At 39.8% G+C, this 24,934-nt stretch overlaps 1 protein-coding gene across 1 annotated transcript; it reads right to left on the bottom strand.

The window, feature by feature from the left end:
- Positions 1-14,760: 14,760 nt before the first annotated feature.
- Positions 14,761-15,699, bottom strand: LOC119944020 (olfactory receptor 10A7-like). The gene has a single exon (XM_038765247.1). The coding sequence runs from the start codon at positions 15,697-15,699 to the stop codon at positions 14,761-14,763; it is 939 nt and encodes a 312-aa protein (XP_038621175.1).
- Positions 15,700-24,934: the final 9,235 nt, after the last annotated feature.

Genomic DNA, 24,934 nt, shown 5'->3' with positions numbered 1-24,934 from the left:
AGCTTGTCTGCAGGGAACAAAGCACCCCAATGCCAGAGTCATGCATAGCAATCTCATCAACTCCCCATCACACAACAGCACACATATAAACTCACCTATACACAAATGCACTTACAGGCATGCAGGATGAGTACTCATGCGTCTAACAATGAAAGTGTGAATGCTTTTCAGAAAAAACAAGGAAAACAAAACATGTGCTTCTTAGTAACATGGAAGATCTCTAAATTGGTTCCCTGTTGCCCTGACCCTCCTCTTTCCCCAGCCTTCCTGTGACCACATTGTTACAAATACATCCCCTCTTCCTTATCACCTTTTCTCTTTCAATTCCAATCCTCAGAGAAGGAGAGCTATGATTTTAGCTTTGTGAAATGGGTTCCAAAAAGAAAAAAAAATATTGGTCTTCCCTTTCTTCTTTTGGAAGTGACCAGAAGCACAGAGGTTACCAAGAGGATAACAAGGATCAGAGAAGAGGAATAGTTTGAGAACGAGAGAACTAAGAAAACTCTCTAAATTCCCTAGAGTTTTACTCTTTTCCTGACAAAGTTTTATTCTTCTCTGATGTTTTGCTTTGATTCTTAATGGAGGATTTCATTTTTGAACAGATTTAGTAAAATGAAAGAGAAGAAAACCCAAGCCCAAATCTATCTCAAGATTCCACACCATGATACCTGTGTAGTGTGTGAGGACCAGTTCGGTTTTCTAGGAACAGTTGACCTGATTTTATGTATTTGAAATACTGGAACAATTTGCACTAGTCAAATGTACAATTGCATGATAGTCTGGGTAAACTTAAAGACCTCAGAAATTTTATCTGACCCCTCCTAAAATGGAAGAACTCCAAAATATTAGAATGTTTTCTGTTCACTGAGCATGAGGAGTAATTCATTTTACTGTCCATAAAATAGATTTGGGAATAACATTTTCAAATATCTACCCCTTTCTCATCATTTTCTTGCCCCAGAAAGAACCCATTCTTAGTCAGTAAATGGATCATTTTAACAACTTTATTCTTAGTTCCCTATTATCCCTAGTCCAATGATACATTACACCGAACACCAAAACACCTCTTTTCAACATACAGGATGTTGGCACTCCATTTCCTGGAAGTCTTCAGGGGCACATATTACCACTAGTACCAGATGAAGTCTTTTGAATGTAGACTTCACAGCTCTCTGCCAACTGCCTTCCTCCTAAGTCACTGTCTCCACTCAACTCCAGGAAACCTGTTCACCATCTGAACGCTTTCCACTTTACTTGCCCAGGAGCAATTTGTTATTTGCCAAACCAGACTTCTGCCACTTCTTCCAGCCCTATAAATTCCAACTCTTTCATGATCTCTTCCCACAATACCCCGTCCCATGCCGTCCACTCAACTACATTCATATTTTGTTGTATTTTCTTGTGCAATTGTTAGTTGTAGATGTTACTTTTAACACCTGGCTCGTTTATTTAGAACTATAAGATGGTCATGCTTTTGTACTGGACCTATCTTCCTAAATAGTTTGAAAGCCCAAAGCTTAACAGTGTCTAGAACAGTGCATTGCGCAAAGATGAACAAACACTTCTCCTAATCAATCAATCCTATTACACTAAGCACTTCATTCATTCATTCAATCGTATTCATTGAGTGCTTACTATGTGCAGAACACTGCACTAAGCGCTTGAGAGAGTACAGTACAACAGATTGCGTAGGCATGTCACCTGCACACAAAGTGCTTACAGTTCAGAGGAGCTTCCTAGTATTGTCACATCCATCCTCCCAACATCACTGTGAGATTCCAAAGAGCTTAAGTAGAAGTATGTTCCTCTTTTAAATGGGAAAGAGGAAAAGGGGGAAATGAGAGATCTAGGATTAGAAGCCAAATCTGTCATTTCCTAGATGGTTGTCCCTTCTACACTATGTACTGACACGTGGTGAACACTTTATTGAGAAATTTACCTGCCTCTTGAAGGAGGATTGTTCTTCCCTGGGTGATTAGATAGGCTCATGTTATGGATGATAAGGCCTCTATGAAGTATTGGCATGACCCCTGAGAGATGGTCCCCAAGCCATAGGTAACAACAAAGGAAGCAATGGTATAACATGGATAGCTCCTTTAGGAAAAGTCATGCCCATGAGGTGCTTGTATTTTTTTACACTTAAAAGCTATTGTGAAATCATTGAATTTTTAATTGTGCACATTGGGGATAAAGTGTAAACTGTGTTTGCCTGAACTTTTAGGCATTTTGATTTGTCAAAAGACTTGGCTCCAGTCTGCTTATCTAAAAGGAAAATTTCATCTACATTTTTGCCTGAATTTATGCCAGGTAAATAACTGTTGGAATTCTCCAGTGCATTCACATTAGAAATACCATATAGATGATAAAGCTGAATCCTTGGTGGGATTTTTTTTAAACTTTATATTCATCTCTATCTTCAAATATTTGGTGACTGGTTGAAAAAAAACCTGCTGAGAATTTGTTTGGGATGGTAGAAGATTTATTTCTGGTTATTACATTTAATATTAGCTGTTTATTCAATACTGAATTTTTCTTTTGTTGATTAAGGACTGATTGACTTTCCTGTAGATTTTAAGATCCTTGTGGAAAGGGATCATGTCACCCAATTCTATGGAATTATACTTTCCCAAATGTTTAGTACAGTGCTCTGCACATAATACATGCTCAGCAAAAGCCACTGATTGTTTTTTGGTATTCAAATTTTTACAGGAAAAACATAGAAATCATCAGTAATGCTCAAATTACAATGCTTGCAGGAGTGAGCTCTGTAGCTAAACATTAATCTTCACAAAAATTTCAGTGTGCTTTCCTAATGGACAGTGTTGGTTAGCTAGGCATGAAAAATTATTCCTATCAAGAGACAAAAGTTAAACAATGCTCCACACCAGCCCTAAAATCAGTGGTTATTGTTCACCTGAAAAAAAGAAAGCCCTCCCCTCTAGGCCAGTGAAAGTAATTCCTAACTTATTCTGTTTTAGGGTCTCACAAATTCCTCCCATCAGATTGAATTCTGAGAGATGAAGATGTTAGTATATCTAAATACAGAATACTGTGATCATGATTACATTAGCTTGTTGTAATCCTTAATGCCAACATCAATTACTGATGCCTACCAAAATTGAACAGACAAACAAGGATCGTGCTTCTCCCTCTCGATCGATCGGGAATAGGGTTCGGCTTGGAGTGCGGCACCTTTGCTCTCCAGGTGCTCCTGCCCAGGGTGGGGATTAGCCCAGAACCTATGCCAGCCTACGCCTGCCAGCGCTGCACACCCCTCTACCATCACAACCCACGTCTCATGGTAAAGGCAGCTCCGGTGAGAGCCCCTGGCCCATAGCACCTGTATATATGTTTGTACAGATTTATTACTCTATTTATTTTACTCGCATGTATTTACTATTTTATTTTGTTAATAATGTGCATCTAGCTTTATTTCTATTTATTCTGATGACAGCTGTTGTTTTGTTGTCTCTCTCCCCCTTCTAATAATAATATTCTGATGACATGTGTTGTTTTGTTGTCTCTCTCCCCCTTCTAATAATAATAATGATGATGATGTCATTTATTAAGCATTTACTATGTGCAAAGCACTGTTCTAAGTGTTGGGGAGGTTACAAGGTGATTAGGTTGCCCCGGGGTGGGGGTGGGGCTCACAGTCTTAAACCCCATTTTACAGATGAGGTAACTGAGGCTTCAGAGAAGTGAAGTTACTTGCCTAAGGTCCCACAGCAGACATGTGGCAGAGCCAGGATTTGAACCCATGACTTCTGACTCCAAAGCCCATGCTCTTTCCACTGAGCCATACTGCTTCTCTGGACTGTGAGCCCGTTGTTGGGTAGGGACCGTCTCTATATGTTCCCGACTTGTACTTCCCAAGTGCTTAGTACAGTGCTCTGCGCACAGTAAGTGTTCAATAAATGCGATTGAATGAATGAATGAATGAATTCAAGAATTCTTATTCTGAGTACCAAATATGGACTGCTTGTTTTTACAGACAAAATACTCTGAAGATATCTTGATGGGAAATATTTTTCCAAAGTGATGGGATTGATTCTCATGGGATTTTTCCAAAATGTTCTAATGTAGGGGGCTTCTCTTTGGGTTATTCCTGGTCATTTACAGAATTATTACTATGGGAAATGCCTTTGCAGTTATAATAACCAAGGTAGATCAAACACTCCCTCCCCATACCCAACTCCTTTTTCCAAGGGAATTGGTCCTTCCTGGAAATCTGTTATCGAGAGTTACTCTTCCCAAAATGCTGCTAAACCTCTGGACAGAGGATAGAACTATTTCTCTCCCTGTTTGAGCTACTCTGCTGTTTACTTTTCTTTTTCTTGGTGTTACAGAATGTGTCCTCCTGGGAATGATGGTATATGATTTTTTGATGGTGTTTGTTAAGTACCTACTATGTGCCAGGCACTGTACTAAGCTTAGTGGTAGATATGAGGGAATCAGGTTAGACACAATCCAAGTCCAAAACAGCACTCTCACTCTGAATCCCCATTTTGCAGATGAGGTAACTGAGGCCCAGAGAAATGAAGTGATTTGCCCAAGGTCACACAGCAGACAAGTGGCGGAGCCAGGATTAATAATAATAATAATAATAATGGTATTTTTAAGTACTTACTATGTGACAAGCACTGAGGTAGATACAAGGTAATCAGGTTGTCCCACTTGGGGCTCACAGTCTTAATCCCCATTTTACAGATGAGGTAACTGAGGCCCAGAGAAATTAGGTGACTCACTCAAAGTCACGCAGGTGATAAGTGGGGGAGCCACGATTAGAACCCACAACCTCTGACTCCCAAGCCTGTTGTCTTGTCTCTAAGCCACACTGCTTCTCTAGAAACCTTCCCCAATAAGCTTCTGACATATAATGTGACCATGCTGATTTTGACAGTTCCTTTCCTGTTGATACTCATGTCCTCTGTCAAAATCATCTCACATTCCTGTCCTCAGGCCACGGGAAAGCACAAAGCCTGCTCCATCTGTTCTTCCCACCTTATTGTCATCACCTTGTTTTGGGGATCTGCTATCCTCATGTATTCTCTGACGAAGTCAGAACACTCAGAAGATGTGGACAAGCTTCTCTCCCTCTACTCCTATGTTCAGTACCCTGATACTCAGCCTGAAAAAATAGGAGGTGACCACAGCACATGAGAAATCATAGACCTAGTGGATTCCTAAAATGATCACTGAAGCTAAGAAAGACCTTACATTATAACTAGCAGAATGGGCAGTTCAAAGGGCGTGGGTCTGAGAGTCAAAGAACCGGCATGTAATCTTAGCTCTGCACACTTACTGCTGTGATTTTGGGCAAATCACTTAATTTCCATCTGCATCGGCAAAATGAGGATTCAACACCTTTCATTCATTCATTCAGTCATATTTACAGAACACTTACTGTGTGCAGGGCATTTTAATAAGCGCTTGAAAAGTATAATTTGGCAACAGTTAGAGAAAATCCCTACCCAACAATCAGCTCACAGTCTAGAAGGAGAAGACAGGCCAAAAAAACACAAGTAGACAGGCATCGATAGCATCAAAATAAATAGAATTATAGATATATACACATCATTATTAAAGTAAATAGAATAATACATATGTACAAGCATTCACAAGTGCTGTGGGGTGGGGAAGGGGTTAGAGCAGTGGGAGGGAGTAGGGGCTTTGGGGAGGGGAGGAGGAGCAGGGGAAAAGAAGGGCTCGGTCTGGGAAGGCCTCCTGGAGGAGGGGAGCTCTCAGTAGGGCTTTAAAGTGGGGAAGAGAGTTAGTTGGGCAGATGTGAGGAGGGAGGGCATTCCTGTTCTCCCTCCTCAGACGGTGAGCCCCATGTGAGACTTGAATATCTGTCCAGGCTCTGTTTTTGCATGTGTTTTCCCCTAATCCCTCTTGAATTTCATTATGTTTTTCATGGAACACTTTCTAAAGGGTCAAGTTTACCTTCAATTCTATTTCAATCTATCAAATGATAACCCCACCCAAAAAAGGTAGGCACAAACTGGACCAACAAACTTAATTGAGAAGCAGCGTGCTTAGTGGATAGACAATGGCATTGGGAGTCAGAAGGACCTGAGTTCCAATTGCAGCTCCACCACTTGTCTGCTATGTGACCTTGGGAAAGTCACTTCACTTCTGGTGGCTCAGTTCCCTAATTTGTAAAGTGGGGGTTAAGACTCTGAGCTCCATGCAGGAAATAGAATGGGTCCAACCTGATTAGCTTGTATCTCCCCACTGCTTAGTACAGTGCCCAACTCATAGTGCTTAACAAATACCACTGAAAAAGAAAAATGTCGGAGGAAAAGAACTAAATAAGCGGTAGATCTCTAGGTGTTACTATTCAAGGAGCTTGATTTTGTTTGCTTTTCTAATGAGAGTCATTTGAGCTTATGTAGGGTGCACGTAATTATTAGATGTCACCATTTAGGGCACTTTCAAAAATCATTCCCTTTGTGTGTATATAAGTGTGTGTGTGTGTGTGTGTGTGTGTGTGTGTGTGTACACATATAAAACGCAGACCACAAACTTCATCCCTCTAATGCTAACCCTTATACTGTACCTCGATCTGATCTATCTATCTTGCCATCGATCTCTGGACCACATCCTGCCTCTGGCCTGGAACGCCTTCCCTCCTCACATCCAACAGACAATTTATCTTCCCACCTTCAAAGCCTTACTGAAGGCACATTTCCTCAAAGAGGCCTTACCTGACTGAGTCCTCCTTTCCCCTTCCCCCACTCCCTTCTGCATCGCTCTGATTTGCTCCCTTTATTCATCCACCCAGTCCCACAGAATTACATATCTGTAGTTCATTTATTTATGTTAGTCTGTCTCCCTCTCTAGACAGTAACCTTGCCGTGGGCAGGGAATATATCTGTTTATTGACATACTGTATTCTCCCAAGTGTTTATTGCAGTGCTGTACACACAGTAAGCACTCAGTTAATGCAATTGACTGACTGACTAGATTTGAAGACATGTCCAGCATCTGTTTAAATACAAATGAGGGAGTATTCCTCATGAGAACAGAATAGTTGTCCTGGAAACAGAAACAGATCAGGAGCAGAGGAACTCGTCTGTAGGATGAAAAAGCAGCCTAACCGTCAACTCCCAGAAATGCCTAAAGCATTCCTTCATGATCCTCTCTCCCTAATTTTTAAATAAAACAATAGAACATTAATACATATCAATAATTCTGTGATGCCACAAAATTTAGGCCTCATTTTCTGCACACAAGAAGCCCTCAATAAATACCATTAATTGATTGAGAAAATGTCAAATTTTATGTTCTGATGACTTGGCATCTCATCTCTTGCTAGCCTTCTACCTTCTGAGTTTGGGCTGCTTTTGTCCATTTTAATTCTCAGAATGAGGAATGGGTGTTTGACACTCTAACATGGTCTTTCTAAGAGGCCAGAATATCCTGTGCACACAGAGAGCCCTCAGCAAATAATAAAGATGGGAATATTCCAGGAAACGGTCACCAAGGATTGACTTAATGCTTCAATAAAAAAAGTCACATTCACAAATCAGAGCCTCCAAGATCCTGGGAAATTATCTTTTTACCTAGAATTTTCTTCAGAGCACCGTTGACCTCTTGATTCCTCACACTGTAGATCAGGGGATTTAGCATGGCAGTGAAGACTGAATAAGAGAGAGAAAGCAGCTTCCTACTCTTGAAGAGTAGGAAGATTTGACTCAGAAATAGGTCAAACCTGCAGCCCCAAAGAACAGCAAGACCACAATGAGGTGGGACAAGCAGGTGGAGAAGACTTTGTGACAGCCCTCGGTGGAGGACATCTTCCGGATGGTGATGAGGATGCGGATGTAAGATGCAATGATCATTCCAAAGGGGAGTATCGGGACTATCATTGTCCCACTTACATTGTGTACCTCAATCGCAAAGGTGTTTGTGCACAAGGTGTTTGTGCACACGAGCTCTAAGAGAGGAGGGCTATCACAGAAGAAATGGTTAATGGCATTAGGCCTACAGAAGGGCAATGGAAAAATCATTGTAGTCTGTCCTGTTGCCACAGGAATCCCTGATAGCCAGAAAGCCAGGGCCAGCTGAAGACAGCACCCTGGTTCATGATGAGAGAATAGAGGAGCGGGTCACAGATGGTGGCCTGTCTGTGATAAGCCAAAGTTGTCAGGATCCAGCGATCTGAGGGTCAAAAAAAAAAAGGAGAAATACATCTGGGCTGCACACCCACCAAAGGAAATACTTTGATTCTTGGACAGGAAATTGGTGAGCATTTTGGGGATGATGACAGTGGTGTAGGCGATATCCAAAAGGGACAGAATCCTGAGGAAAAGGTATATGGGGGTTTGAAGGGCAGGGTCCACTGAGGAGACCAACACTAAGAAGGAGTTTCCTAACAAGGCTACTATGTGCATCACAAGGAAAATCACAAACAGGATGACCTGAACTTCATGGAGACTGGAGAAACCTAAAAGAATGAATTCAGTGACAGGTGATTGATTGCCTTCTTTTATTTGCATGGTGTCTTCCAGGGCGATGTAAGTATAGAAATATGGGGGCCCAAAACACATCTTCTCTGTTCATGAAAAAAAACAAGTAGCAACATTTTCAGACTGCAGATTTGTCAACATGAACTTGGGTAACTTGTTTAGCCCTGGATCAAGGAGGTGATGTTGGAATACGTAGTATCTAGCTTCTCTTTAAGTAGAAGCAAGTTCAGGAAACTGGGGAAGTGGTTAACATAGCCATTAATACAAATTCTGCAAAGGAATGATAAAAAAAAGTTTCATTTTATCTTCATTTGCAACTAATGCTTCTCATTGCAACTAATGCTTCTCATAATGCACTCCCTCTTCCTTATCACCTTTTCTCTCTCAAGTCCTATCCCTAGGAAAGTAGAGCTATGATTTTTAGCTCCATGAAACTGATTCTAAAAAGAAAAGTATTGGTCTTCCCCATCTCAGAAACTTGAAAATCCTCCCATACTCTTCCTTTCTTCTTTTGGAAATGACAAGAAGGACAGATGCTAAGATACTGATTACTGGGAAGGGAGAAGAGGGATAGTTTGAAAAGCAGGAAATACTTTGAAGCAGCGTGGCTCAGTGGAAAGAGCCCGGGCTTTGGAGTCAGAGGTCATGGGTTCTAATCCCGGCTCCGCCAATTGTCAGCTGTGTGACTTTGGGCAAGTCACTTAACTTCTCTGGGCCTCAGTTACCTCATCTGTAAAATGGGGATTAAGACTGTGAGCCCCACGTGGGACAATCTGATCACCTTGTAACCTCCCCAGCGCTTAGAACAGTGCTTTGCACGTAGTAAGCGCTTAATAAATGCCATTATTATTATTATTATTATTATTATTTAACCCACATTTTTCCCACCACACGATATCCTATCATCTTCATTAATTAAATAATAAAATTGAATTTAATTAAATAACTAATCACGGCTTGTCTGCAGGGAACAAATCACCAAAATGCATGACTCCCTCATAGAAATCTCCTCAAATCCCCTTCACACATACACACACACACATACACACACACAAACATATCACACACAGAAACCCACCTATAAATACATTTACACACATGCACATAGGCTGGGTGCTGATGTGCCTAACAATGACAGGGTTAAAGATTTTCACATATACACACGTTGCCAACTTGAACTTCCCAAGTGCTTAGTACAGTGCTCTGCACACAGTAAGTGCTCAATAAATAAGATTGAAATACACAAATAAATGTGCTTCTTAACAACATGGAAGATCACCAAATTGATTCCCTGTGTCTCTGCCCCTCCTCTTCCCCCAGCCTTCCTGTGTCTACATTGTTACAAATCCACTCCCTCTTCCTTATCACCTTTTCTCTCTCAAGTCCTATCCCTAGGAAAGTAGAGCTATGATTTTTGGCTCCATGAAACTGATTCCAAAAAGAAAAATATTGGTCTTCCCCATCTCAGAAACTTGAAAATCCTCCCATACTCTTCCTTTCTTCTTTTGGAAATGACAAGAAGGACAGATGCTAACATACTGATTACTGGGAAGGGAGAAGAGGGATAGTTTGAAAAGCAGGGAACCAAGAAAACCCTCTGACTTCCTAGAGTCTTACTCTTTCCCTAACAAAGGTTTATTGTTGTTTCTGACATTTTAGTTTTTTATATCAATGTAGGATTTCATTTTGTAATAGCTTTAGTAAAATGAAAGAAAGGAGAAAATAAAATCCCAAATTTTTCTTGAGACTCCATTCCAAAACTTTGTAGTGTGTGACAACCATTTCTGTTTCTAGAAGAAATTTATCCATTTTATATATTACACCAAACAGCAAGTCACTTCTCTTCAACACATTAGATGGTGGCACTCCGTTCCTTGGAAATCTGCAGTGTCACATCATCACTAATATAAAATGAAATATTTTGAGTGTGTATTTCCTGGCTCTCTGACAATTGTTGTCATCCTAAATCATTCCCTCGACGCTGCTCAACAAAACCTGTTCACTGTTCCAAACCTTTCTGCTTTACTTGCCCATAAAGTAGCATTTTTCACCGAGCCAGATATCTGCCACTTCTTCAAGCTCAACAAATCCAACCACTACATGAGCTCTTCCCTTAATACCCATTCCCATAATATCCCTTTCCACACTGTCTCACTCAACTACCTTCAGATTTGGTTGTATTCTTTTACATTTCTGTTAGTTGCACATAGATATTTTAAATACCTGGCTCTTCCAGTGTTGCAAGAGGTTCATGCTTTGCTACTGGAACTATCTCCCTCACTAGTTTGAAACTTTCTGAAAAGCAAAAAAATCACATTTTATCCTTCCTTTATAATTCCACATCCAGTGCCTAAAACAATGCATTGCACAAAGATAGTATTCACCAAGCACTGATGCTAATCAAACAATCATATTTACTGAGTGCTTACTTTATTCAGAGAGTACAATCTAAGCCCTTGGGAGAGTACAACTTAACAGATTTGGCAGGCATTTCCTCTGTCCACAAAGTGCTTACAGTCTAGAGGATTTTACTACTATGGTATTTTTCCATCCTCCCAACATCCTTGTGAGAATCAAAAGAGCTCAAAAAGTGGTATGTGCCTTTTATAAATAGGAAAAGGGAAAGAGGAGAAGGGAGAGATTCAGGATTAGAAGCTACATCTGCCATTTCTCGGCTGGGTGTCCTTTCTAGACAATTTAATCATGCATGATGGACGCTTTATTGAGAAAATTATCTGCCTCTTGAAGAAGGATTGCTCTGTCCTGGTTGATTTGAAAGACTCATGTTCTGGATGATAAGGTCTCTTTGAAGTTTTGGTGTGACCCCTGAGAGGCAGTCCCAATACCATTTCTTAGAACAAAGGAAGTATTATTCTTTTGTTTATCTTTCTTTATAGAAATATGGAAAATTTTGGTAGGATTTAATGCCTATGAGATGCTTATATTTTTTACACTTAAAGGATATTGTGAAATCCTTTAATTTTCAATTATGCATATTGGGGATAAAGTGTAAAATGTGTTTGCCTGAGCTTGTAAGGATTTTGATTTTCAAAAAGCCTTGCCTACAAAATCTGTTTTAAAGGAAAATATCATCTAAATTATGCTTGAATTTATACTAGGTATAAAACTGTTGGAGTTCTTCATTGTATTCACATTAGAAATATATAGATTATGAAACTGAATCCTTCATGGGATTTTTTATGACATTATTATATTCATCTCTGTCTTCAAAGGTTTGGAGACTGGGTGAGAAAAAACTTCTCAGAATTTGTTACGCACTATGGATGATTTATTTCTGATTATTATATTTAATATTAGCTATTCATTCAGTACTCAAATTTTCTTCAGTTGATTAAGGACAGGTAGACTCTCCTGTAGATTTTAAAATCCTTGGCAGCAGGGGTTGTCTTCCAGTTCTATTGAATTGTATTTTCTTTAGAGTTAAGTACAGTGCTTCTGCAAACAGTACTTGCTCAACAAAAGCCACTGATTGATTTTGGTATTCAGTTTTTAAAAGAAAAACAGATATGGAAATCGACAGTAACAGAAATCAGATTACAATGCTGCAGGAGTGAGCTCTATATCTAAACATTTATCATCACAAAGGTTTCAGTGTGCTCTCCTAATAAACAGTGTTGGTTCTTAAGGCAAAACAGCAAGCAAGCATGAGAAGCAGCATGGTGTGGTGAATAGAGTTTGGAACTGGCAGTTAGAAGGTCATGGGTTCTAATTCCAAATCCATCACTTGTCTGCTGTATGACCTTGGGAAAGTCACTTCACTTCTCTGGGCCTTAGTTATCTCATCTGTAAAATATGGAGATTAAGAATGTGAACCTAATATGGGATAGGGACTGTGCCCAACCATGTATCTAGTCTAATGCTTACAACAGTGCTTGGCACATCATAAGTACTTAACAAGTACTATTATTATTGTTATTATTAATAAATTATACCTATGAGTAGAAAAAAGTTAAACAATGCCCCACACCCAGCCTTGAAATTGGTGTTTTTTGTTCACCTGAACCTTAGAAAATTCTCCCCTCTAGGCCAGGGAAAATAATTCCCTCTTTATTCTCTTTTATGGTCTCACAAATCCCAACCATCAGATTGAATTCTGGGAAATGAAGATGCTTGTATATCTAAAAATGGATTGCTGTGATCACAATTACACTTACTAGTCATAATCTTTAATGTCAACATCAATCAGTTGTGTCAATCAAAATGGAACAAAATCAAACATGGATGACGCTTCTCCCATAATACATTCAAGTTTAATCAAAGAAGTGAAAAATAGTCTACTCTAAATTCAGTAGAGGCATAGGTAATTCAAGATAATTGATTATACAAAACTGAGAGGTTGCCACCCAGAAATAGAGAATGGGGAGTTACTGCTTCTGATTTGTGAGGTTGCAACATGGGGTTAAAGTTGAAGGGAATGTAGATGTCGCCGTTGATGATAATTTAAAAATCTGTGAAACCCAATCCATCTTGAATAATTGAGCTTTCACTAGATATTGTGTCCTCTATTAAGATTATTGGGTTATGAAGTTACTTTCTGATTTTTTTTAATGGTATTTTTTAAGCACTTCCTGTTTGCCAAGTACTGTACTAGACGATGGGGAAAAAAAGACAGTCAGGTTGGACAAAATCTAAGCTTGATGTCCAAGCAATGTCACTCATTTTCCAAATAATTACTTACCTGGTCACCAGCAAAGTCTGTTTTCAATCTCCAGAACAAGTAGCATGTGGCTTCTTTCTTAAAGTCATAATCTCTCTGAATCTTTAGTCCCCAGTCTCACTTTGGTGTTCTTCCCTTTAGGCCTACTTTGTAATATTTTGCTAATTGACTCATTGTCAGTGTTAGGTTCCATTATGCATAAATTGCTTTTGGATGTTTCACTTTTTTAGCAATTAGTTGTAATTTGAGTGGATGGTAAAGATCAATTAAAATCTTTTCAGCCTGGATTAACAGGCTTCAAGACTACCTTTTAACTTATGGATATTTTTAGTAAATCTTCAGTGACTCCACCTCTGAGAAGGCTCAAACCAGCACGATCACCTAATATCTCCCAGGACAGAGAACTGAACAGTGATGATGAGTTCTCTCCAATGAGAGGCCACAAACTGGTGCGGTCCATCAACCATCAGCCAACTTGATGAGACCAACTTGAGGATGCTGAAATCTTTCTAATGAGCAGCCACATTTCAATCTACTATTTGATAACCTCACCCAAAACATGATAGGCACAACCAGGTTCAATAAACTGATTTGAAAAGCAAAGTGACCTAGTGGATAGCCCATGGGCTTGGGGTTCAGAAGGATCTGGGTTCTAAAACCAGTTCTGCAAATTTTCTGCAGTGTGGCCTTGGGCAACTCACTTTCGCTTCTCTGTGCCTCAGTTTCCACATCTGTGAAATGGTGTTTAGGAGTGTTAGCCCCATGTGGAACAGGGCCGGTAGCCAATTTGAATAACTGGTGTGTTTCTCAGTGCTTATTATGGTGCCAAGCTCAGAATAAATACTTAACAAATACCATTTCAAAATGGCCTGATAAAAGGATCTGAATAAACAGTCGATCACTTGGTGTTGTTATTCAAAAGGATTGATATTTATTTCTTTTGGAATGAGACGAGTACTTGCTTTGAGCTTTGTTGAGTGCCGAAAATTATTAGCTGCCACTTCACTTAGGGTTTTGCTTCAAAAATCAGGCCCAGTAGTTGGATGTTAAGAAATGTCATCATCTGTTTAAGTCCAATCGAGGGAGTATTCTCAAAAAGAACAGTGTAGTTGTCCCGTTGGCAGGAGTGGATCAAGACCAGAGGAACTTGTCTGCTAGATGAAAAATCAACCCAATCTTGAGCTCCCAGGAACTCCTAAAGCATACTTTTATGATCCTTTCTCCATACCTTCAAATAAATCTATAGAACATTGACATATTAATTATTTAATGACACAAAACTTTAGCCTCGTGCTCTGCACAACTTAAGCCCTTAGCAAATACCACTAATTGTTGGGGAAAATGTCCAATTTTATGGGTCTCCTGTTCTCAACGTTTTATCTCTTGCTAGCCTTCTCCATTCTGAGTTTGTACTGGTTTTGGGTATTTTAACTCTGAGAACAGATTTACTCTTCCATGGTCCTTTCAAGGAACCTAGAATATTCCCTGCACACATTGAGCCCTCAGTGAATAATAAAGATGGGAATATGCTAGGTAACAGTGACTACATCTCTACAGTGGTGATACCTCTACAAAAAAAGTCACTTTCACAAATCAGAAACTTCCAGATCATGGCAAAATATCTTTTTTACCCAGAATTCTCTTCAGGGCACATTTAACCTCTTGATTCCTCAGACTGTAGATCAGGGGATTTAGCATGGGAGTGAAGACAGTATAGGAGAGAGAAAGCAGCTTCTTAATCTCAGGAGAGTAGGAGGATTTGACTCGGAAATAGGTCAAACTCGCAGCCCCGAAGAACAGTGAGACCACAATAAGGTGGGACGAGCAGGTGGAGAAGGCTTTGTGCCGGCCCTTGGCAGAGGACATCTTCACAATGGTGACAAGAATTTGGACATAAGATACAATGATCATTCCCAAGGGGAACATCAGAAAAGTCACAGACGCAGTGACAGTATACACTTCATATGCGAAGGTGTTTGTGCATACCAGCTCTAAGAGAGGAGGGCCATCGCAGAAGAAATGGTTAATTACATTAGGCCCACAGAAGGACAATGTAAACATCATTGTAGTCTGTACTGTTGCCATGGGAATCCCTGATAGCCAGGAAGCCAAGGCCAGCTGAAGACAGCGCCTCCAGTTCATAATGAGTGAATAGCGGAGCGGGTCACAGATGGCGACCTGTCTGTCATAAGCCATCGATGTCAGGATCCAGCACTCTGAGCCCCCAAGAAAGAAGGAGAAATACATCTGGGCTGCGCACCCACCAAAGGATATACTTTGATTCTTGGACAGGAAATTGGTGAGCATTTTGGGGATGATGACAGTGGTGTAGCCGATATCCATAAGGGACAGACTCCTGAGGAAAAAGTACATGGGGGTTTGAAGGGCAGGGTCCACTGAGGAGACCAACACTAAGAGGGAGTTTCCTATCAAGGCTCCTACATATATCACAAGGAAAATCACAAACAGGATGGTCTGAAATTCATTGATATTTGAGAACCCAGAAAGAATGAATTCAGTCACATGTGACTGATTGATGTCCTTCATTAACATTAGTTTATTTTAGCAATGTAAGTACAGAAATTTCTGGACCTAAAATATGTCTTCTCTGTCAGGAAAAAGTCATGACGCTTTCAGAGTCCAGATCTTCCCTCCAAACATTTGTCAGCATGAACCTGGGTAGTTTGTCAAGGATGAAGGAGGTGATCACAGTGTGAAATACGTGGTGTCTAGGTTTTCTACGGCAGAAGCAAGTTCAGGAAAATGGAGCAGCAGTGAAGTTAGCCAATAATACAAATTCTGCAAAGGAATGATTAGAAAGGGCTTCATTTTATCCTCACTTGCTACTAGTGGTTATCATTTTTCCCACCACACTACATCCTGTAACCTTCAAAGGACTGGACAAAGTCTGCAAGGGGGATTAAGTAATCACAGCTTGTCTGCAGGGAACAAAGCACCCCAATGCCCGAGTCATGCATAGCAATCTCATCAACTCCTCATCACACAACAGCACACATATAAACTCACCTATGCACAAACGCACTTACATGCAAGCAGGATGAGTGCTCATGCATCTAACAATGAAAGGGTGAAGGTTTTTCAGAAAAAACAAGGAAAACAAAACATGTGCTTTTTAGTAACATGGAAGATCTCCAAATTGGTTGCCTGTTTACCTGACCCTCCTCTTTCCCCAGCCTTCTTGTGACCACATTGTTACAAATACATCCCCTCTTCCTTATCACCTTTTCTCTTTCAAGTCCAATACTTAGAGAAGAAGAGCTATGATTTTAGCTTTGTGAAATGGGTTCCAAAAAGAAAATAAATATTGGTCTTCCCTTTCTCAGCAACCTAGAATCCTTCCCTACTCTTCCTTTCTTCTTTTGGAAGTGACCAGAAGCACAGATGATACCAAGAGGATCACAGGGATCGGAGAAGAGGAATAGTCTGAGAACCAGAGAACCAAGGAAACTTTCTAAATTCCCTCGAGTTTTACTCTTTTCCTGACAAAGTTTTATTCTTCTCTGATGTTTTGTTTTGATTCTTAATGGAGGATTTCATTTTTGAATAGCTTTTGTAAAATGAAAGAGAAGAAAACCAAAGCCCAAATCTGTCTCGAGATTCCACACCATGGTAACTGTGTAGTGTGTGAGGACCATTTCGGGTTTTCTAGGAACAGTTGACCTGATTTTCTGTATTTGAAATACTAGAACAATTTGCACTAGTCAAATGGCCAATTGCATGGTAGTCTGGGTAAACTTAAAGATCTCAGTAGTTTTATCTGACCCCTCCTAAAATGGAAGAACTCCAAAAGTATGAGAATGTTTTCTGTTCACTGAGCATGAGAAGTAATTCATTTTACTGTCCATAAAATAGATTTGGGAATAACATTTCCACATATCTACCCCTTTCTCATCATTCCCTTGACCCAGATAGAACCCATTCTTAGTCAGTAAATGGATCATTTTAACAACTTTATTCTTAGTTCCCTATTGTCCCTAGTCCAATGATACATGACACAGAACAGCAAAACACCTCTCTTCAACACATTGGATGTTGGCACTCCATTTCCTGGAAGTCTTCAGGAACACGTATTACCATTAGTAACAAATGAAGTCTTTTGAATGTAGACTTCACAGCTCTCTGCCAAGTGCCTTCCTTCTAAGTCATTGTCTCCACTCAACTCAAGGAAACCCATTCACCATCTGATCGCTTTCCACTTTACTTGCCCAGGAGCAATTTGTTTTTTCCCCAAACCAGACTTCTGCCACTTCTTCCAGCCCTATAAATTCCAACTCCTTCATGATCTCTTCCCACAATACCCCTTCCCATGCTGTCCACTCAACTACATTCATATTTCATTGTATTTTCTTGTGAAGTTGTTAGCTGTAGATGTTATTTTTAACATCTTTCTCATTTATCTAGCACTATAAGATGGTCATGCTTTTGTACTGGGCCTATCTTCCTAAATAGTTTGAAAGCCCAAAGCTTAACAGTGTCTAGAACAGTGCACTGCGCAAAGATGCACAAACACTTCTCCTAATCAATCAATCCTATTGCACTAAGCACAAAGTGCTTACAGTCCAGAGGAACTTACTAGTATTGTCACATCCATCCTCCCAACATCACTGTGAGATTCCAAAGAGCTTAAGTAGAAGTATGTTCCTCTTTTAAATGGGAAAGAGGAAAAAGGGGAAATGAGAGATCTAGTATTAAAAGCCAAATCTGTCATTTTCTAGATGGTTGGCCCTTCTACACTATGTACTGACACGTGGTGAATGCTTTATTGAGAAATTTACCTGCCTCTTGAAGGAGGATTGTTCTTCCCTGGTTGATTAGATAGGCTCATGTTCTGGATGATAAGGCCTCTATGAAGTATTGGCATGACCCCTGAGAGATGGTCCCCAAGCCATAGCTTACAACAAAGGAAGCAATGGTATAATATGGATAGCTCCTTTAGGAAAAGTCATGCCCATGAGGTGCTTGTATTTTTTTACACTTAAAAACTATTGTGAAATCATTGAATTTTTAATTGTGCACATTGGGGATAAAGTGTAAACTGTGTTTGCCTGAACTTTTAGGCATTTTGATTTGTCAAAAGACTTGCCTTCAAAGTCTGCTTATCTAAAAGGAAAATTTCATCTAAATTTTTGCCTGAATTTAAGCCAGGTATATAACTGTTGGAATTCTCCAGTGCATTCACATTAGAAATACCATATAGATGATAAAGCTGAATCCTTGGTGGGATTTTTTTAAATGTTACATTCATCTCTATCTTCAAATATTTGGTGACTGGTTGAAAAAAAACCTGCTGAGAATTTGTTTGGGATGGTAGAAGATTTATTTCTGATTATTATATTTAATATTAGCTGTTTATTCAATACTGAATTTTTCTTTAGTTGATTAAGGACAGACTGACTTTCCTGTAGATTTTAAGATCCTTGTGGAAAGGGATCATGTCACCCAATTCTATGGAATCATACTTTCCCAAATGTTTAGTACAGTGCTCTGCACATAATACATGCTCAGCAAAAGCCACTGATTGTTTTTTGGTATTCAGATTTGTACGGGAAAAACATAGAAATCAACAGTAATGCTCAGATTACAATGTCTGCAGGAGTGAGCTCTGTAGCTAAACATTTATCTTCACAAAAATTTCAGTGTGCTTTCCTAATGGACAGTGTTGGTTACCTAGGCATGAAAAATTATTCCTATCAAGAGACAAAAGTTAAACAATGCTCCACACCAGCCCTGAAATCAGTGGTTTATGTTCACCTGAACCAAAGAAAACTTTCCCGTCTAGGCCAGTGAAAGTAATTCCTAACTTATTCGGTTTTAGGGTCTCACAAATTCCTCCCATAAGATTGAATTCTGAGAGATGAAGATGTTAGTATATCTAAGTACAGAATACTGTGATCATGATTACATTAGCTTATTGTAATCCTTAATGCCAACATCAATTACTGGTGCCTACCAAAATTGAACAGAGAAACAAGGATCATGATTCTCCCTTAATACTTTCAGATTTCATTAAAGAAGTAAACACTGGTTTCCTTTATATTGAGTAGTGGCAGAGGTAGTACAAAATAACTGACAATACGAAACTGAGGGGAGACAGCCTTGCAATGGAGAAGGGGGAGTTACTGCAATATGGGGTTGAAGTTGAAGGGAATGTACATGTTGCAGTTGATTTGAAAACCTGGTACACCCAATCCACCTTGAATAATTGAGCATTCACTAGATATTTGGTCCCCTATTAAAATTATTTGGTAATAGAGATATTTTCTGATTTTTTTCATTGTATTGGTTAAGCACTTCCTGTGTGCAAAGTACTGCACTAAGTGCTGGGGAAAATATAAGATGGGTTCAACACAGTCCAAGATTGATTTCTTATCAATGTCACTCATGTTCCAAACATTTTTTTACCTGGTCACCAGCAAATTCTGTTTTCAGTCACCAGAACAAGTAGCTTGGGCCTTCTTTCTTAAATTTATAATCTCTCTGAATCTTTGGTCTCTAGTCTCACTTTGGTGCCCTTCCCTTTAAGCCTACTTTTAAATATTTTGCTAACTGCCCAATAGTCAGTTTTAGGTTCCATTATACATAAGTTGTTTTTGGATGTTTCACTTTTTATAGTAATTTGTTTTAATTTGTGTGGATGTTAAAGATCAATGAAAATCCTTTCAGTCTGGAATACCAGGCTTTCAGGTCTACCTTGTAACTCATGGATTTTCTTAGTAAGTCCTTAGTAACTCTTCCTTAGAGAAATCTCAAAACGGCACCGATCACCTAACATCTCCCAGGACAGAGACCAGCCCAATGATGACGAGATCTCTCCAATGGGAGGCCACAAACCGGTGTGGACCATTGAACATCACCAGTGACTGATACCTGCCCGAGGATACTGAGATTCTCTGCAACGAGACCACAAACCAGTGTGGTGCATCGACCTTTGCCCGGGACAGGGTTCTGGCTGAGAATACTGAGATCTCTCTACCCCAGTGGCCACCAACCTGTGTGGATCATCATCCATCGCCCAGGAAACAGACCTGCCTGAGGACATTGAGATTTCTCCACCGAGCAGCCACATTTCAATTTACCATTTGATAACCCCACTCAAAACATGATAGGAACAAATTGGAGTAATAAACTGAATTGAGAAGCAATGTGACCTAGTGGATAGCCCATGAGCCTGGGAGTCAGATGTATCCGGGTTGCAATCCCAGCTCTGCCAATTGTCTGCTGTGCTACCTTGGGCAAGACGCTTCACTTCTCTGTGACTCAGTTTCCTCATCTTTGAAATGGCGATTGACTGTTAACCCCATGGGAAACATGTACTGTGTGCACCTTGATTAGCCTGTGTGTACTCCAGTGCTTAGTACAGTGCGCAGCTCGTAGTAAATACTTAACAAATACCATTTTTAAAACTCTGGTAAAAGGAAATGAATAAAAACTTGATTTCTAGGTGTTATTATTAAAAGGATGGATTTTTTTTTCTTTTGGAACAAGACATGAATATGCTTTGGGGTATGTTGAATGTACAGATTTATTACTCTTTTGATTTTATTTGTACATATTTATTTTGTTAATGATGTGCATATATCTTTAATTCTATTTGTTCTGATGATCTTGACACCTGTCTACATGTTTTGTTTTGTTGTCTGTCTCCCCCTTCTAATAATAATCATAATAATAACAATGCTGGTATTTCTTAAGCACTTACTATGTGCAAAGCACTGTTCTAAGCACGGGGGACGTTACAAGGTGATCAGGTTGTCCCACGGGGGGCTCACAGTTTTCATCCCCATTTTACAGATGAGGTAACTGAGGCACAAAGAAGTTAAGTGACTTTCCCAAAGTCACACAGCTGATAGTTGGCAGAGCCAGTGTTTGAACCCATGACCTCTGACTCCAAAGCTCTTTCCTCGATGCTTCTAGACTGTGAGCCCATTGTTGGTTAGGGACCGTCTCTATATGTTGCCGACTTGTACTTCCCAAGTGCTTAGTACAGTGTTCTGCACACAGTAAGCACTCAATAAATAAGTTTGAATGAATGAATGAATTAGATGGCACTTCACTTTTGGTTTTGCTTTACAAATCAGGCTCCATAATTGGTATTTAAGATGTGTCAGCATCTGTTGAAATGCAAATGAGGGACTATTCCCAAAAAGAAGAGTGAAGTGGTATGGGTAAGAAGAGCAGATCAAGGGCCCAAAAACTTTATGATGGATAAAAATGATAATAATAATGTTGGTATTTGTTAAGCGCTTACTATGTGCCAAGCACTGTTCTACACACAGGGGTAGATATAAGGTAAGCAGGTTGTCCCCTGTGGGGCTCACAATCTTCTTCCCCATTTTACAGACGAGGGAACTGAGGCCTAGAGAAGTGAATGACTTGCCCAAAGTCACCCAGCTGACAAGTGGCGGAGCCGGGATTTGAACTCACAACCTCTGACTCCAAAACCCAGGCTCTTACAACTAAGCCACACTGAATAATCAACCTAACCGTCAACTCGTAGGAACTCCTGCAGCATACTTTCCTGGTCCCTTATCCATAATTTTAAAATAAATCCTTAGAACATTAAGACATATCATTAATTCTTAAATGGTCAAAACTTTGGCCTAATGCTCTGCACACCTGAAACCCTTAATAAATACCATTATTTGATTGAGAAAATATCCAATTTTATGGGTTTCCAAGTCTCAGGTACTCATCTCTTGCTAGCTTTCTACCTTCTAAGTTTGAACTGGTGTTGGCCATTTTAATTCTGAGAACAAGTCTTTTCAAGAGCCCAATATATTCCTTGCTTATAGTGAGCCCTCAGCAAATAATAAAGGGATTGCATCTAGTGACAGTGCCCAAGCAAAGCCACTGATTTCTTGATACTTCAACAAAAAAAGTCACCTTCCCAAATCAGGGCCTTGGGTATTTTGTCTTTGATCAAAGTGGTGATTTTGGAATATATGGTGTCTAGGTTCTCTTTGGCTAGAAGCAAGTTTAGGAAGCTGGTTAAGTGGTGATGTTAGCCAATAATACAAATTCTGCAAAGTAATGGTCAGAAAGTGTTTCATTTTATCAACACTTGCTACTAGTGTTAATCATTATTGAACCCACATTATTTCCCACCACTCTACATCCTATCATCCTCATTGATGAAATAATTAAATTTAATTTAATTAATCACTGCTTGTTTGTAGGAAACAAAGCACATATGACTCCATGAATAACTTCCACATAGAAATCTCCTCAACTCCCCCCACACACACACATCTACAGCACACACATAAACCCACCTATATTCAAACACATATGCACATATTCACAGCCTGGGTGCTCATGTCCCTAACAATGACAGAGTTAAGATTTTTCACCTCACGAAAAAAGTGTGCTTCTTAGCAACATGGAAAATCCCCATATTGATTCCCTGTTTCATTGTCCCTCTCCTTCCCCAGTCCTCCTGACATCACACTGTTACAAATCTACCCCATTTTCCTTATCCCTTATTGAAGGCACATCTCCTCCACGAAGCTTCCCTAACTAATCCCTGCTCTCCTCTTCTCCCATGCCTTTCTGCGTTACCACTTCCTTCATCCACCCTCCCACCTCCCCAGCACATATGTATATATATACATATATATATATATATATATATATATATATATATATATATATATACCATTGATTTATTCACTTAAGTATATTAATATCTATCTCCCCCTCTAGACTGTGAGCTCACTGTGGGCAGCGAATGTGTCTGTTTGTTCTTTAAGTACTTAGTATAGGACTTTGCCCACAGTAAGCACTCAGTAAATACAATTGAATTGAATTGAATTATCACCTTTTCTCTCTCATGTTCCATCCTTAGGAAAGTAGAGCTATGATTTTAGCTCTTTGAAACGGGTTCCAAATGGAAAAAATATTAGTCTTCCCCTTCTCAGAAACTTGGAAATCCTTCCATTCTTTTCCTTTCTTCTTTTGGAAGTGACAAGAAGGACAGATGCTGTCAAAAGGAACACAGGGCTGGGAGAAGAGGAATAGTTTGAGAATCAGGGAACCAAGAAAACATCTAAGCTCCCTGGAGTCTTACTCTTTCCTTAACAAAGGTTTATTGTTGTCTCTGTTATTTCACTTTGGTTTTTTTTTTTCATTGTAGGATTTCATTTTTGAATAGCTTTAGTAAAATGAAAGGGAAGAAAACAAAGCCCAAATCTACCTTGAGACTCCATTCCATGATAACTCTGGAGTATGTGACAACCAGTCCTGTTTTCTAGGAGCAGTTTATGTGTTTTTAAGTATTTGAAATATTAGACCAATTTCCACTAGTCTCTATGGTCAGTGGGTGGCACCTATCTAAACTAAATGATCTGGGTACCTTTATCTTAACCCCCAACATGGAAGAGTTCCCAAAAGTATCAGAATAGTTTCTGTTCACTTAGCATGAGGAATAGTTCATTTTACTCACCATAAGAAAGATATGGGAAGAATATTTCCTCACATCTACCCTTTTCTCATCATTCTTTTGCCTTAGAAAGAGCCCTTATCATCCAATAATTGGATCATTTTAACAACTTTATTCTTAGTTCCCTGCTGACCTTCTGTCCCCAGTCCAATCAGATATTACACGAAACAGCATGACACTTCTCTTCAACACACTGAATGATGGCATTCCATTTCTTGGAAGTCTGCAGGGAAACCTATTGTCATTAATATCAAAGGAGGTATTTTGAGTAATAATAATAATGATAATGGTATTTGTTACGTGCTTACTATGTGCCAGGCACAGTACTAAGCCCTGGGGTGGATACAGCAAATGGGGTTGGACACAGTCCCTGTCCCACATGGGGCTCATAGTCTCAATCCCCATTTTACAAACAAGGTAACCGAGGCACTGAGAAGTGAAATGACTTGTCCAAGGTCACACAGCAGACAAGTAGTGGAGCCGAGATTAGAACCCATGACCTTCTGACTCCCAGGCTTGGGCTCTATCCATTATACCATACTTCTTCCCCGGAATGTGTGGGCATTCTTAGTAGAACAAGGGTTCCATTCACCTTCGGGTTTCCTAAGCCACTTCACAGCTCTCTGCCAACTGCTTTCCTCCTGTTATTCTTTCCACTCAAGAAAACCTGTTCACTGTCTCAACGCTTTCCACTTTATTTCCCATCAAGCAATATTTTATTTCCCAAACCCGATTCTGCCACTTCTTTAAAACTTTCAAATTCCAACCCCTGCACGAGCTCTTCCCTCAGTTATAATAATAATAATTACAATGGTATTTATTAATTGCTACTATGTGCCGGGCACTATAGTAAGCACTGGGGTGGATTTGAGCAAATCAGGTTAGACACAGTCCCTTGTCCCACCTGGGGCTCACAGTTTCAATCCCCATTTTACAGAGCAGGTAACCAAGTCCCAGAGAAGTGAAGTGACTTGCCTAAGGTCACGCAGCCAAGATGTCGCAGAGCTGGGACTGGAACCCATGACCTGAATTCCAGACTCATGCTCTACCCACTCCTCCCACATTCTTCACTCGACTATCTTCAGATTTGGTTATACTTTCTTGCATTTCTGTTAGTTGCATATTTGAAACATTTTGCTCCTCTTATCTAGATTTGTAAGAAGCTCATGCTTTTCCACTGGACCTATCTGCCTCACAAGTTTGAAAGCTCCTGGAAAGCAAGAACAACATTTTATCCTTCCTTTATAATTCCCCATGCAGTGCTTAGAACAGGGCATTTCACAAAGACATCATTCACCAAACACTGCTGCTAATCAATCAGTC

The sequence above is a fragment of the Tachyglossus aculeatus genome, chromosome 22 (assembly GCF_015852505.1).
Source record: "Tachyglossus aculeatus isolate mTacAcu1 chromosome 22, mTacAcu1.pri, whole genome shotgun sequence".
Classification (NCBI taxonomy): domain Eukaryota; kingdom Metazoa; phylum Chordata; class Mammalia; order Monotremata; family Tachyglossidae; genus Tachyglossus; species Tachyglossus aculeatus.
This window is presented reverse-complemented; position numbering and strand designations above follow the sequence as displayed.

Excerpts from the sequence above, each read along its gene's own strand:
- LOC119944020 (XM_038765247.1), bottom strand. The coding sequence starts at position 15,699 with ATGAAGGACATCAATCAGTCACATGTGACTGAATTCATTCTTTCTGGG.